Source organism: Eucalyptus grandis, chromosome 9 (genome assembly GCF_016545825.1).
Source record: "Eucalyptus grandis isolate ANBG69807.140 chromosome 9, ASM1654582v1, whole genome shotgun sequence".
Classification (NCBI taxonomy): domain Eukaryota; kingdom Viridiplantae; phylum Streptophyta; class Magnoliopsida; order Myrtales; family Myrtaceae; genus Eucalyptus; species Eucalyptus grandis.
The window spans coordinates 1,006,194-1,022,875 of NC_052620.1; the positions used below are offsets into that span (position 1 = coordinate 1,006,194).

Sequence of the window (16,682 nt, forward strand, 5' to 3'; positions counted from 1 at the left end):
ACCCATCAAGCAAAACAACATCTCACAACCCGGGTCTAAGGACGCAAACGAACAAAATCAAGCCATTATCCGCACCCACATTTTATGGAGCGACGGTAGACACGTACAGAATCTGATGGAGCGAAAAATTTGAGTGCAGAAGAGGCGAAATGCTCCGTCTTCCAGCTCAGCCCGCCAGTCGACAGCAACAAAAATCTCACCACTGAAAACGGGCACGCAAGCGAGGTAAGCCCGTTCGGGTTGTGATGCTGCGATGCTCGAGGAGATACGCCGGTCAGGGGATAATTCCAAGAGCATGAAAATGGGATTATTTTTTCAAGGGTGGTCTTTCCAGAAAATTGTCCAAAAAGTTCTAAACTTATTGCATTTTTGCCAATCTAGTCATAAACCTTTAACTTTGCCAATTGAGTCTTAAACTTTTTCACTTCTAGCTGATTCAATCCATCCGGCTAATTTTGGCCGAAAAATGCCGACATTGACGTTGACAGTGCCACATGGGACCGTCGATGCGTGTTGACATTTTTAATATTTTTTGATTTTTAAAATATTTTCTGTTTTTTCCTTTTTTTTTTTTTCTTTTTCTCTTTTTGGCTTTTTTTCTTGGCCTTTCTAGTGGCCGACCACCCGCCACAGGTGACGGCCAACCACCGGCCACAACCAGTCGGCTGGCCTCATCCGCCACAGGTGAGGCCCAACCGGGTGAGGAGGAGCCTCGGCAATGGAGCCCTCGCTCAAGCGCGGCCCGGCCAGGGTTGCTTGGGCAAGGCCGACCCTCCCCCAGGCCAGGGCGGCCTCGCTGGGCTTTGGCCGAGCAACGGTGATGCTGGATGAGGCCACCTTGGCCTCGACGAGGGCTGGCCTCACCAAATTTGGCGAGGGGAGCCCTCGTCGGGGCTTGCCCTCGCCCAGGCGAGTGTCGGCCTCGCCCAAACCAGATCTGGCGAGGCCGAACCCCTCGCCCTTGGCCGGGTGGACGTTGGCCACCGGCCACAGGCTTGCCCGGCCAGGGGCGAGGGCCGGCCTCGCTAAATCTAGTATGGGCGAGCCCCGGCGAGGCCATCTTGGCCTAGGGGAGGGTCGACCTCGCATAGGTGACCCCGGTTGGGCCGCGCTTGGGCAAGGGCTCCCCTTGCCGGGCTCCTCCTCGCTTGGCCAGCCGCTGGCTGGGCGGGCCGGTGGCCGTGGTCGGCCACCGGGAAAAGGCCAAGAAAAAAAGCCGAAAGAAAAAAAAAAAAGGAAAAAGAGAAAATAACATAAAATAATAATAAAAATTCAAAAAAATTAAAAAATTATTAAAAATTGTTCACGTCGGCACCGGTAGTCCTACGTGGCATCACCAATGTCCATATTAGCATTTTCTGGCCAAAATTGGCCGAATGAACTGAATTGGCAAAAAGTGAAAATGTTTAGAACTCAATTGGCAAAATTAAAAGATTCAGGATTGAATTGGCAAAAGTGCAATAAGTTCAGGACTTTTTAGACAATTTTCCCGTGTTCCTTCTATCACTTCAAATATTATTTCAAATAAAGGTCTACACCTTCACCTCATATGGCTCCTCCCTTATGTGCATAATAAGAGATAAGAAGAGATGCGACCGCCCCCTACATATTTGATCTAACTTTTTTGGCAATTGAAACAAAGAAATTTTGTGCAAAAATAATTTGAATAAAAGGAAAAGCCAAATTTATAAAATTAAAAATCCCAAGTACTTTCTCTTCCCTCAACGGAATGATTGAGGTTATGGAATTAAATAAAAACTCAAACGCCCCCATCACCGGTTGTACAAAAATGCCTTCGATCGAGTCATCGGGAAAAGTCACATACTTGCCGGTGGACGAGCTCAAGTCTTTATTTGAGGTTGATTTGAGCATTTGAGACCTTTATTTGAGATAATATCTACTATAATTTTTTGAGAAAATGACCTCATTTTGGGCTATTGTTTAGAATTTCCCTTAAAATGGTCCATTTATGACTCTTTTTTTTTTGGATTTTGGAAAAAATGGGTTAAAATATGGATCACTTATAAATGAGTTGTCTATATCAAACTGGATTCATTAAATTTGAGTCATGTTGACTCTTAAGCGATTAGTTAATTTTTTGTTTGGAGACCCTCAAGTGATAAATGATGCCAAGTCAGTTGTGGAGCTCATTTCACAAAGCTCCTAGCCCATGAGCTATTCAGCACTTAATATTGCATGAATCTCTCGGCCTAGCTGGGAATTGTGGTGGTTGTCCATTGTTCACTTGAAGCAAACAAATGTGCAAACTGGATTACAAAAGCCCATCGATTAGGATTCCTTCCTTCTAATTGGTTTTTTTAAGCCCTCCAGCCCCTTTGGGACTTGTTATGCTTGGATGCTAATTTTCATTCTGCTCCTAGATTTGCTAATTGAATGAAGATGGTTCATTTTGAAAAAAGAAAAACTTCTTGACCCAAATTTCAAAGCATCTTCTCCATGTTCTAATTTTGGTTCACTACTAAAATTCTACCCTGATCTCGATAAGTGCACCTTCAAGCCTAGGTGCGCACTGTCTTTAGTTATTATTGCTTTATATTGAAAATGATATCATATTCCTTTAATCTTCCATGTATCTAGTCACACTCGACTTGGTGGCAATACAAAATGCAGAAGCAAAAGGGTAACAAAACAATGACCTTGCATGACAAGAGTGAATTCATAAAACAACAATTTAATTGATAATTCCATTCTTGGCGACCTAGAAGCTATGACTTATTGTTTCTATATAATGGATTAAATAAATCATGACAGACTTCTACAAGCAAGTTCTAATTAGATTGACGGGCCAATAGCTCTCGAATCAAGAATGAATGGAAAATATGAACACCTCAAATGACACAGATCTAATCATGTGAAATTTTACATTGAATGATATTACTATTAAACTCACTTTCTCTAATAGATATACATTCTATCATCACCTAGGCATTTTATTGAACAAGTTGAATATTACTCAAATAATGATCTTATATGCAATACTAAAGCGAATGCTTCAGTTCAAAGTATCACAATTAGATATAACACGTGCTCAAATTATTAAAACAGCCTCATTTTTTTATTATTGATTTTTGCATAAATTAAACAACAAATCTTGGGCTCTACTTGCGTAAACAAAAGCTAAAGAGACTTCATCGCAAAGTGGGAAAATCCAAAAGGAAACATACCTTTATGTCGTGTTCGTTGAATGCTGACAACACAAGAAAATCAGGACCACACACTCTGTCGCGTTCAATTCTCAAGGTCGAATTGAGTCACGATTAGGTATGGTCGAATTGAGTCTGCAGTTTGGCATGCAAATGTGGGATCGGGACGAATGAAGGTGTGAGGATGAATGGGGAAGCCGATTTGATGAATGAACGACTCGGCTTCAGTGAAATCTTTCGATAAAAGTTGAGATTGAATAGATTAGAGCAAAATCTCAATAATCTCAATTAGGGTTCTTTGGTGGGTGAGCGTTCGATGATTTGGAGCGAGAAATAAGAGAATTGACAACCTAGAATGACTAGGGCTTTTTAAAAAAAAAAAAAATTAATGAAAAGGACGTTATTTTGATCTCCAACGTCCAAGTCTATGCCAATCACCACCGATTCGGCACATAGGATGGCCGGTGTTGACTTCATATGCACATAAGCAGTTTGAGGCTCAATTTTCAAAATCTCAATAATCTCAATTAGGGTTCTTTGGTTGGTGAGCGTTCGATGATTTGGAGTGAGAAATAAGAGAATTGACAACCTAGAATGACTAGGGCTTTTAAAAAAAAAAAAATTAATGAAAAGGATGTTATTTTGATCTCCAACGTCCAAGTCTATGCCAATCACCACCGATTCGGCACATAGGATGGCCAGTGTTGACTTCATATGCACATAAGCATTTTGAGGCTCAATTTTCAAATTGTCAAAATGTTTAGAGTTTAATTGATAAAATTAAAAGATTTATAATTAAATTGGCAAAAAATACAATAGATTTAAGACTTTTTGAGCAATTTTTCCAATTTGAAAGCAAACGTGATAACATGATTAGTAGATCCTACATGTCGCCTTCATACCAAGTCATGGGTTGAAATGAGATTTAGTAACTCTCCATTCAGGTTTCACTTCTCATTTAAATTGAAGAGCTTTTGTCATTGTTGCTCTCCGGACCTGCTTTCAACGACAATCTTCAGGGTTCCATTTACTAGCTGTCTTCTTTTCTTATGTCTTCCATTGTGGCCGAGATCCTTAATAAAACCCTGAAGGCAGTATCTCCCATTGCTTGTTTCCATCCAATGAGGATGAGCCAATTATATCAATTTCCTATCTTCTAATTAAATCTTAAGACTTGTTAGTATGCTCTTGGTCTCTTGTTAATCATGTTTTCTGGTGAATGTGGTTCTCTTAGTATATACTTCCAGAGGTAGGTGACGCTGCATGAAATATACCAGGAGTTGAAAATTGCATGATTTGGACCAAAAGGAGAAAGAAGAGTTCACGTTTCAATTTCAAAGAGCATTTGACAAATCCTGCTAAAAAACAATCAATTCTCAGTTGCATGAACATCAATATTATCATCTACTTGTATTTGCTGCCAATTAACCTAATCTCTGTTTGTGTTGACACAAGTTTTTGCTGCGTGTTCATGTTGTCATAAAGACGAGTCCTGTTCTTGCAAGCAACCTGTCAGAGGTCATTGCTTGCAGTAAATTTAGTGTAATGACTTTGAAATAACACAAATTACGCCGAGACAAATGTACCAAGGTCTCAAATCAATTAAAAAGTTATGCCCATCAGACACAAGTAGTGGATTCTCCGACAACCTAATCTCTATGAGCATGAAGATTTTCCTTACCGTTGGAGAAAAGTTACAGAAATAGCATATCCCAGCCCTCAAACTGTTTTCCATTCTGTTGATGTAATTTAAGATTAATTCACAAAAAAAGGGGAAAATAAAAGGACTTTGCAATACAATATGGACTGCTAAAGCCAAAGATCTTGAAAGAGCATAAATAAGCACAATCTTTATGCTTTAAATAGACACTGTCACCAATAATATTTCATTTTTCACTCATCTAAGTGTCACATATAACAAACTTGAGAAAAATATACCCTACAGGACTTCGTAAACAAGCAATGTACACCAGGAAAACCAGCAGCCACAAATAATTTACAAATGCATATTCTGTGTCTAATCAAATAATTAGTTAAAGTGAATCCCAGGCCTCAAACAAACAAATAATTGTGGCCTAAAGGCTCAAAACATTACGCAGCAAAACTCATTTGTTGGACAAATCCGAAGAAGGGAAGGCAAGGATAATGTTTTCACCTGATGGCACTTACGTTACATGGCTTAAATGGCCATGCTGAGCAGGGAAACAAGAGATTTGGCAAGTCAAGAGTTGAACTTCACTGCGTCTTTTGAATACTCAGAGATCATGTTGAGTCATGTATCAATTCTCTCGAGTAGTGGGTCAAACTGATGATTTTTTCCAAACGCCTCTCCTCTAAGCATGTCTGGTTACACCTTCACTTAAAATAGTCCTGGCGAAGAATTGTTATGAAACTAGGGGATGAGCCGTCTTCATCCTTTTGCTTCCAAACTTCACCATTTCCTTGTATGTACCACGATACTTTTGGAGATAATGGCGTGTATAAATCTGCAAGGTGTTGATGTTATTAAAAAACCACAGATTCCACTCTTATGTCAAGCCAAATTAGGGCAGTAGGGCACAAGGAATTCAAATCAGCAGACAGCTCGATAAATGATGCTCCATCACCAAGAAAAGGAAATCTAGAAAGAGGCACACTTCTAGAGGAGATGATACAATCTATTCATCTCAAAACTGCTGTATATGTCACATTACACACTTTCCAAACAAAGCATGAATGGTAATGAGTAGGTGCAACCCAAGTTTCCCATTCTAGCCATAAGTCAGATCTGCATGTTTATTGAGCGAGTAAAGCCCATTGACTGTTCATTCTGATAGAGGAAAGAAGGCTTATATCTCATGAAGTTTGCTTCCTAAGAGTTATGGAATAACACCTTACGTTCTCAACAAGATTGCTTTTTTTCCTATTACATGATCAAGTACGTGCCCATATCTACCGTTCCAGTCAAGTATATATGACAGGATGTGTCAAGCAAGAAATGCAAGACATAATGGCCATTAACAGAGCAAAATAAAGTGTTTGGTTTCCTCTAATGAAGTGTAAGTGAGAAAATAAGTTAATCAAATGAAGGAAAAAATTAATTGATCATACTCCAAAATCTCCATATTCTAAAGGGTTATACACTGAAAAACCCCAAACTGGTACACTTGTGACAAATTTACCCAAACAATTTTTTTGACCATGAAAAACACCAAACTACTACATTTGTGACAAATTTACCCCGACTGACAATAAAAACCATAAACTGGTACATTTATGACAAATTTACCAAAAACTAATTTATTCAACCACAAAAAATCCTAAATTGGTAAATTTGTGATAAATATACACTCCGGTAAATTGAATTAATACCAGAAAAAAATCACAAAAATTGTAAACTGTGACAAATAGAGTGTAAAATCACAAATTTATATATCAGTCAACTGTCACGTGTCATTTTACTTAATCAAAATTTAACGAAAACTAACATAGGGTAAATTTATCACAAGTGTACCAATTTTGGGTAAATTTGTCAAAGATATACCAGTTTGGGGTTTTTGGTGGTCAAAAAAATAGTTTTGGATAAATTTGTCATAGATGTACCAGTTTAGGGTTTTTCAGGGTATTAACCCATTTAATTATTTAATCTTATTGGTCTTCCATTACAGGAAGATCTTTGGGGTTCTCAACTTAAGGGCATCTAATAAAGAACTACATGGATCTCTAGTGCAAAGCCAAGGTTGTTGAAAATATCAATAGACCATTCTCTTTTATAATTCCTAGGACATGCATAAACTTTTAAATTTGGCAATGTGGTTGAAAATGGACGATTTTTTGGACCACGTAAGATTAATCCATGGTAGAGAAAGTACTCTGCTGAAGTAATTCAGAGCTTTGTTATAGGTAAAAAGCTCAATTCCTTGAGGGGAATAACAAAGCTGCTAGCGAGAAATGTAATGATATTAAATGCAGAAATATTCTCATCCCGAAGTTGTCTATCTTCTCAAGAATTGGCCAAGAACGACCAGTTGAAAGCAAAATTAAAGGCTACTTAAGAATGCAACAACACCATAACACTCTTTCAAATATCCACAACTGAAAGGGAGACACAACCAGATTTGGAAGTTGGTGATGGATGATGAAATTCTTGACCACTAGCTGATATTAAAAGTGGAGTGACAGATTTTTTAGAAGAGCTTTCAGAGAATCTTCTCAAACATCTTTGCTGGAGGCTGTTGTTTCTCATGCTAACAGGACAGAGTGTGAGGTTCAGGAGTCTACCTTCAGTCAGTTAAAGATGTGAAGGAGGATGCAGTACAAATTACAGCAAGATTGCTTTCTCAAGGCTTACCAGAAGACGTTAGGTCAAAATTTTTATCAAATCTTTTAAAGAGGTTCAGAATCCTGAAAATATTTTAGAAAGCCTAGGACTGTTGGAGATGAAGATACTAAAGAAGTCTCATAGAGGGCTTGATTAAGTCTTGATCCAAAGTTTCCTCCAATTGATTGAAGACTGTTCTCATCTAGCCAACTTGGTGAAGGTGCCAATGTTCAACAAGTTAGTGGCAAAATTGTTGTGGAGGATCAAAAATATATAAGCTGGAAATCTATGTTCAAGCCCTTCCTGGCTGGAGAATGACAATTTTTTTTTTGTCCAATCAAGCTCTTTTCTGAAAGAGGTCATGGAGATTTGCCAAGGTGACATATAACTTGCAGTGGAGGGTCGTTTTCAGTAGCAAAAGTGGCGAAAAGTTTTTGAAGAAATAAGTAAGCACTAGACATATCAATGACTGAAACAAATAAGTCACTCAAGTGCTTCAATAAGAGTGTGCAAGGCCTATAAATTCAGGATATAAGGTCCACTTGCCCTTTATCCCGCAATTAGTGTACTATAAGCCCTATAATGTATATCCAAATAACATGGCAAAGAAATTGATAAAATAATATCTGGACTCTCTTTTCTGCTTGATTTTTATGTTTGGGATTCAAGTCCCTGTGCAAAATGCTAGAAATGAAAGACATCCTCTTTATTCTCTAATATGGTGTTAACTCGTTTTTCCTCTCCCTCCTTTTGTGTTCTTTTGCTTTCACTCTATTTCCATGTCTGTTTCTTTCACCAATTTGAAACATATTCCACCAATGATTTGACTCCAATGAGCGACGGCCCTGTTTTCATGGCCTAGCGAGAGAGAGAGAGAAGTTTGTGCGGCTTTGTGTGGCCTTTTTGCTAGTTTAATTTTTTATTGGCACGTATAGCTCTCTACTGAATGTGCTTTTTTATTTCCATCTTAGTTATTAGAAAACTATTAAAATACACTTTTGGTGAAAATTAAGTTTAGTCTTTGCTTAATCATGACAGTTTTGCAAAGAAGCCCCACATATACCATGTGAAGTGAATGAGTAATAGTTCAACATATCGCGATGACATAAGCAACATATTTCTTTCATGAGGGTCCGATTAACATATTTGAGATGTATACCTGTAAGTAGCGGAGGATCTGGGTCTCTTGTACTATGCAATACAGCCGTCCCTGATAACACGGTGATGAACCCACAAAGCTCTGATGCTATGCTGCTCGCACTTTGACCAGAATAATCCTTCACATTTTGTAAATCTATATTAGAAATCATTTTCTATCTCTTCCCTATAACAATTAAAGAATCTAAAGAAACAAAAAAAGGAAACATGTCATCCTGTTTCTATACCTTAAACATTATTGCACTGGCCAAGATTGTAAAAGCTGTGAACATGGCGTAATATATCGGAGAAACAACAGTTGTGTTGAAAGTATCCAATGCCTGCAGCGATGCCAAGCAAATAGGTATGATTTTTAGAGTATAATGACAATCAAATATGTGACACAACACTGTCTATTTGGTATAAAATTCCTAAATACCCTGGAAACTTGCCGATTTCAGCAACACAGTCTAGACATTCTTCTGCTGGTTCTTACTATTTTCATTTCTCGGGTATTTCGTTAAGGACATCTAACAGGGTTGATAAAAAGAAAAAGAAAATAGAAAATTCAACAACAATAAGCACAAATGTATAGGTAATCACACATAGGTAAGGCAAAGTCTATTTCTTGTCCTATATCAGGATAGGGAGTGCACACACACAGTCATATAAATTCAAGAAGATAACCTGGCTATAGATACAAAGCGTGGAAAGGGAAACATAAGCAGGCAAGAAAAATGGGAAAAGGCTACAAAATTAATAATAACAAACGTCAGATAGGATTGATAAAAATGTATTTCAGAGCAATGTCTAATATTTCTCAAAATCCCTACTTGACAAAACTTAGTTATAGAGAAGCAACTGAATTTGCATCATTTCCTCACTAAGCGTTTTGGAGATTAGGTAGAGGTTCATGACCAGTGGACACAACAATAACACAAATTGTGCCATCCATGTATCCATATTCCAGTAAACACAATCAGAAATTGACTGAGCAGAGTTTTAACCTGAAATGATCTACCGGTGTAAGCATGCAAACATGAAAACTACATTAGAAAAACCAATATGGAGAACGAAGAATGCATAACGATCAACATGAAGAAAGCTATAACCACTATTAAATAGGTAAACAGGATTAAAGAGCTCAAGAACATGAAATTTGAACGGGACAAGATCATCTAAGATTAGTCTTCCCCTACCCCAACAGAGAGGAAAACTCAACGTATTCAAATTAGAACTATCCTAAGCTACAGAAAAACTTCAAGAAAAGAAGAATGGAGCAGCCTTCAGGCACTTCCACAATAATAAACTTTATCAAAGCTATAACCATACAAAAAGTTCATACCATGTTTAGATAGTTCAACTGAGTGATAATACAAGTCACCGCAACCATCGCAAAAATCCAAGTCTGAAAATACACAGCTTGATTTGAGCCCTCTAAAGTGAGTTCGATTGCAATGCCGATTGCTTTTATACTCATAACCTGAAAGATACCACTATGGATCATTTTTGAAGTTTGTGAAAGTATTGGGAACTAAAAGATCTAATATGCATCGATCAAGAATAACTGAACTCTCAATTAATACTCAGAAATTAAAGCTGAAGAGGCAATTTTGTTACCGTTAATGATCCAATAGTAGAGCAAATTCCTACGTAAACCAAGATGTTTGTCTGACCATAGCGAGGAGCGCAATATAGTATCAGCACCAATGCCACTGCAACTACTGACGCTGTATACAAAAGGAATGCTGAAAGCGTAAACAAAATCAACTTAATCAGTCAAAGGAAATGGGATGGAAAATGGAAGGTTGTTAGCATCTAGCACTAGAGTGAATTTTACAATGACAAACCTGGTTGAGTTGCTAACTCCCATATTTCTTCCACAGAATCGACGGACAGTTCTTCAGGTGCATGAAGCACAATTATTGTAGAACCCACAATACAAAGAAGACAACCCAACATGCCCATTCTCTGTAGCTTCTCATTCAAAAGGAAATGCGCTAAAACAGCACTGCCCAACATTATTCAGATATAAACCAAACTTAGTCAAGAAAGTTAATGCATTACAAACCAATAAAATGTATGGACAAGCACCAAACAGGGGAACCGCACATGAATAGAAAATGTACCTAACAATGATACTCAATGCGCCAAGTGGAGTCACGAGCACAGCAGGGGCATATATGTATGCTACAAAATTCGCTACTTCTCCCACAACCACTGCAAAATATCAAAACAACAGTTAAGCAGCCACACAACTTGACCACAGTATAGAACAATTTGAAGGACACCTTTGGAAAAGAGATTCCCATTTTCTGCCATCAGACAACTTTGGAAGCGAATCAAATTAAGTCCAGAATTGAGGTAAAAGCATAAAGCAAAACCGTCCTAAGAAGAACAAATAGACTAGCAATGTAGCAGAAGCTGAGGAATTAGTGGCTTACTAGTGATCATGCCGATCCACCACAGGGGCTCCAACAGGTAACCGTAGCCTCCAACGCCTTCAATCAATTTGCAGGCACATTAAGGCACCCGATTAGCCACAACATGAAAATTCCATCGCAATGGAACGGACTATTATATATCAGAAAAGAGAAGGCATACTCGCGCTAGGGCCATTCGCGCCGGCTCGGCGAAGACCCTTTTTCTTGATGATAAAGCTGGAGCCGATGAAGGCACTGGACACCAGTGCCAGTATGAACCCTATCAAATTGCTCGAGTACATCTAATCTATTCACACGCAATTGGGTCTGCACAAACATGTGTGTCCCTTCCCTCTTGCTCTCGACTTCAGTTCCCGATGTGAGTGATCATGGCGTTCGAGGGAAGTTGACAGAAATCTGATGTGGGTACCACTCAACAGTGCGGCACGATGCGAGCCCAGACTTTGCTCCCGGAAGGAAACGCAGCAAAAGGGTTAAAAGATTCAACACCCAAAGCACAAGCCTCCAGTTGTCTTCTGGGTCTCGTTCGATTCTGAAAGAGATCGACAAAAGGAGCAGCTTTTTTCACGACCCTTTCTCGGGGGTAGTCTTCTTCTTCGGTGGATTGATGCTTCTCTCGGATGGGAGGCGAAAGGGGGAGGCGAAAGGGAGGTGGGTCGTTACAGGGCTCACCTGCCAGTCCACTTGGGAGGCGTGGCCCTTCGTTCTTGACAGCAAAACTAAAAAGAAAACCGAAAAGACAAGGGCTGGCCTGGTCTCTCCGCTGGATCTCCTCCTCAGTCCTCAATGCCCCGTGCCCACCTGTACGAGAAAGACCAGTCACTTAAGAATCTTACCAGAAAATGGCTACTTACCATGTACATCAGCTGTAATACTTTTCCTTGCTAGAATAATATGAAATTGATTGTTAGATTTGAACACGTTCATGACTTGTGTCTTGATTTATGGTGGGCATCAAAAAAGATTGGAGACAAAAGAAAATCAATATGATTTATGGTGAACTATGTTTGGGTGGTCCCTCCACCATTCAATAAGGAATAAATGCTTTCATATTTCATATATATATTTGGTCAAAGAGTGAGGTTTTTTCATTGGAGTAAAGACTTCATGTCTTTGTCTTATTTATTATTTATGTGTTTTTTCTTTTAGCTTTGTGGACTTTTGTTGATTCGTTTTAATGTTGCTAGAAGGAATGCTCAAAGACTTCGTACGTGTGTGTTAAGTGCGGAATGTCTCATTGGTGTTTTGCTAACAATTTCTCCCTCGAACTTGTGCACTTTATCCAAATTTCCTGTCAAGCGCATGTACATCTCTCGGTGGTCAATAAAATTTGCGATGTTTCAGGAAATATCGCCGATCCATTCATTTTATTGCACATGCGAAAATGTAATAACAATCTCCAGACAACATAAGAGTGGGATAGAAACGTAGGATAAAGTTTTCACAAAACACCCTTATCGTACAGCAGCGTTTAAATACATAAAAGTCTAACGCAATGTGGGTCTATTTAAAAAAGAAGAGCTACTAGGCTATCTACGCTCTAAGCTCCTCGACCACGGGACTGAGTCCCCTACGACCCTATCAGACTTCTCGATATCCATAGGGTGAAGTGTCACCCACTGTCCAGTTCCAATGGAAAGCCCGTCAAAACCCGTTAGGGGATATAGTAAGACCTAAACTCCACTTTTTGTGGAACCTCGTACTTCACCTAGCGTTCCTCCATATAGGGACTTGAGAAATTTAGCCCACGACGAGGTGAGACGACATCTCAGCGAGTCCACGCCCTAAATCTCGACTAGGAGAAAAGTACACCCATGATTAATCTAACCACACACTCTTGGAAACTTATCTCGCACCAAGTTTCCCCTGTACGTTAGTACAATTCAATTCACACATATATTTGTATTGACATCATGTATCATTGGCACGTCTCACACATATATCACCAAAATTACGTGGGTCTCAATTACCAGACCAAATTGTTATGACATGTCCCATACTGTGCCACACAACTCCGTCTCCTAATCAAGCCCCTTAATCCAATCATTCATGCATCCCAATTAATTACGACCCACCAGCCATGACCGACCCAATAGTTAGCGGTCTTCCGATGTAGCCGGGCATCGTCTCACACCATCAAGCACGGTAACGTCTACATCTAAATGGCATTCCTCATAGGAGTATCGATCTAACCTCCACTGCGACCGGCATTCGTAGACTTAGGGCATTCTCGAAAGAGCATCGTTTGGTTACAAAGGCTCGTGACGGGTTCTCATATTATTCATGCATTCACCCAATTTCGACCTGGGACACTGTGCTTTGCACTCAAAAGCCTCAATTAAAATAGTGGTCCTAGCTTATTTTCTTCATATTAAAATACATCGTAAAATAATCGTGCGTGGGTACACGATTAGATCAACTCAAAAAATTGGTATCATCCCTTTTAAAAATCCCACTGTTTGATATAGTAATTAAACACAGTTTTCGATGTCAAAACTCAACACTCGGTATTTTCTAATTAAATACCAAAATTTTACCTTTTGGAATAATTACTCAAAATTTACAATCTTACTCAATTATATAATTTAACAATCAATCGCATAAATTGAACATACCACTGCAATCAACACAAAATTCCGGTCACCGGCTATTTCGGTATAATTTCTGAAAAATATTAAATAATTAATTAAATTATCATTAAATCATTTAAATTAATTATTTAATTACTCGATGCTTATCAAATTAAACTACCCATATAAATTGATCATAGTCTTAGCCAACTATTCAAATACCTAACTAATTCAACCCACTAGAATAACTTCCTAAACTAACTATTATAACTATTAACTAAATCCCTAACTAAATGGCCTAACTAAAGTAATTACCTAGACTAACCACCTAGTCCTATTTACTAACTTAACTAATTAAGACTTAATCTAACTAGACTAATTACTAATCACCCTTAAGCCTAATCCACCCCTTAATAAGTGTAATTAACCCCTAATAAAAACTTATGAGGTTAACTCACCTAGGTTGGGAATTAGAGACTTCCGGCAACGGCAAGCAAGCTTTGACTCCCGGTTGATGCCGGAGGAGGTCCAGTCAGCCTTGAGCAAGCCAACAAGGCTCTTGGCTCACTGTCGAGAAGCGGCTTCCCTTGTTGGTCGCGACTAGACAAATGCGCACAGGGACCACGAGGGTGAGACAGCGGCTCGGCGGGGCTAACTGGTCGATTGGTGGGCTAGATAGGTGCTGCTGGAGTCCCTGCGATGGGGCGGCAGTAAAGGCGAAGGGACTGTGGTTTCCGGTGAGGCTGGTGCACCAAAACAGAGGAGGGATGGGCGGAGGAGTGGCTGCAACAGCCAGGTGCAAAGGGGCGAAGCTTCTGGCAGAGGGATGCAGGGAGCACGCCGGACTTGGAGGGGCGACGGGCTACCTGTGGAGGGGAGTGAGTGACGGTGCGGTGCCACAAAAGCGAAAACCAGAACATGAAGGGCAAAGGCTGGTCGGTGGGGCTCTACTGGTTCGAAAATCAGCAGCACAAAACAGAGTTCTTGCTCTATTTTTGTGTTGCTGTTCGGTCGGCAAAGAGGAAGCAGAACTAGGCAACTCGAAGAGGACAAGGACAAGGAAGTTTGCGGCAGGAAAAGGAAAGGAAAAAGGAAAGGAAAGAGAGAGGGAGAGAGAGAGAGAGAGAGTCAATCGAGCGAGGGGGGAGAAGAAATACGCACGGTTGGGGTGAAAGAAAAGAGAAAAACAAGGCCAAGGAGGGTCTCCCCTCTTCAAAGTCACACCTTAGTCCAAATGCCTTGGAAGTCATGGGCCACATGGGTCCTACTCCTCCAAAAGTGATCCTATCTACTTCAAATGAAACCCACATGAAGGTGAAATCCCTCTTGGCATTGGGTCATCCGAATTTGCAGTCCTTGCACTAGCTTTTCACTTTAGTACTTTGCAATTTAATGGCCTTATGTAACAATGGTAAGGCCTCAATTAAATCCTTATATTTCCCATCTCTAACCGTTCTGCATTAAAGACTAAAAATTCACTTAAATGCGGTCCTTCCCCTTCTCAACTTAATTTGCTGCATTTGAATTTACCACCAAAGTTCAAGTTCGTCAAAAAGTCTTGAAAGGATGAAACAATGTTCCTAGAATTGATCGTGACACGGCAGGACTCTCAATTTCTAAAATCGGGTTAAATTTTACAATTAATTTTAATCTGACGTGATTTTAGTATGACTTAACTTAATGGATAGCTTTTAGGAATTTTTAGGGCAATTAACCCGTGGTCGATTATTTTCGAGCCACAATGTACGTTTTCAATTCATTGACGACTCTCGGTTACCGTGAAAACCTCAAGATTTTAAATATGGGCACAGGGTACCAAAACGATAGAAATATCGGTCTAATATCGATCAACGAGAACTTTATAATTAGGTGGAATCACTCACACTTAATCACACACCTCAGTCGAATCGACCTATCTCCGATCTCTGATAGATTTTTGACTGTGCCGCAATGACCCTTATAGATTAACACGGTCGAGTAGTCGATTCCTGATCGAATTCTCAAGTTTATTGCCTTAAAATCCCTCAATGACTTTCTCAAATAGTCTAGTTATCTCATGAGTGATTGGCTCAGAGAACAGCACTATAGGCGCGTCAATGAAAAGCCCTATTTATTTAATTGAAAATAGAAGCAGAAATTCAGGCTGTCACATTTCCAATGTCTTCATTATTCTTTTTGGTTCCAACAAGCATGTCTAGGAAACTCAATAGTTTCTAAAAAATAGTTGTAGGTTTTGGGAAATTTCCGGCGGTGTTTCTTCATATGTGCACTCCTCCTTCGCACTTGACCCTTCTTTGCTAATGCATAAGCACGCTACTTTGTTAAACATGTGCCCCATCCGATAACTCGAAAATCTACTAAGAGTCCTGCATTCGGGAAATGATAGCCTTAAGTTCACATCATTACAGTTATCAGCAATGAACATTTGGACAATAAGTCTGCATCAAGCTCAATTTGAATGTGTGAAGCTCAATGTGGACAGTGACATATGGTGTTGTAGGGCCGAGAAAATGGTTATGCATGCGAAAATGTATTGGACACCGTGTATTGAACATAAATACCATGTCTTTCAAGAATTATCATATGAACTCGAACATTATCCTGATTTGTTATACTTTCCATAATATTTATCACCTCTATATGATCTTACTATTTTCACTATTTTATTTAATTGCCTCTTAACTTCTTCGATATACCCTTATATTGATTGAGATTTATCATGTAATAGATAAATGTATCCATAACGTGAAAAATCATCAACAAAGCTGATAAAGTAACTTTCTCCACCTAAAGGACCACATATACCAGTGTGCATAATTTCAATAAACTCCATGCTTTTTGTTGTACCTTTCTTAGTATTTTTTGTTTGTTTACCTTTAATAAATCAGTGCACACTCCAAGATCTGTGAAATCCAAATTCGGAATAATTTCATTGCCCACTAATTTTTGCATTCTTTGTTTGGATATGTGACCTAACTTTTACGCCACAAGTAAGAAGAATTCTCATCGACTAAATTGTGTTTAGCGCCGATGTTATGATACAATGTCAGTAAAGTTTTCGATGGAA

The 16,682-nt window shown here is 39.2% G+C and overlaps 1 protein-coding gene across 2 annotated transcripts; it reads right to left on the reverse strand.

Moving 5' to 3' along the window:
- Positions 1–5,003: 5,003 nt before the first annotated feature.
- Positions 5,004–11,826, reverse strand: LOC104418010 (probable magnesium transporter NIPA6). 2 transcript variants are annotated; one of them, XM_039302102.1, is made up of 9 exons: positions 11,206–11,820; positions 11,046–11,102; positions 10,731–10,821; positions 10,452–10,612; positions 10,222–10,349; positions 9,947–10,084; positions 8,850–8,942; positions 8,624–8,741; positions 5,004–5,650 (listed from the first exon to the last, which is right to left on the reverse strand). In XM_039302102.1, the coding sequence occupies exons 1-9, from the start codon at positions 11,324–11,326 to the stop codon at positions 5,520–5,522; spliced, it is 1,038 nt and encodes a 345-aa protein (XP_039158036.1). In that variant the 5' UTR covers positions 11,327–11,820; the 3' UTR covers positions 5,004–5,519. The 2 variants fall into 2 exon arrangements, with proteins under 2 accessions (XP_039158036.1, XP_039158037.1); XM_039302103.1 differs by lacking the exon at positions 9,947–10,084 and having other exon boundaries at positions 11,206–11,826.
- Positions 11,827–16,682: the final 4,856 nt, after the last annotated feature.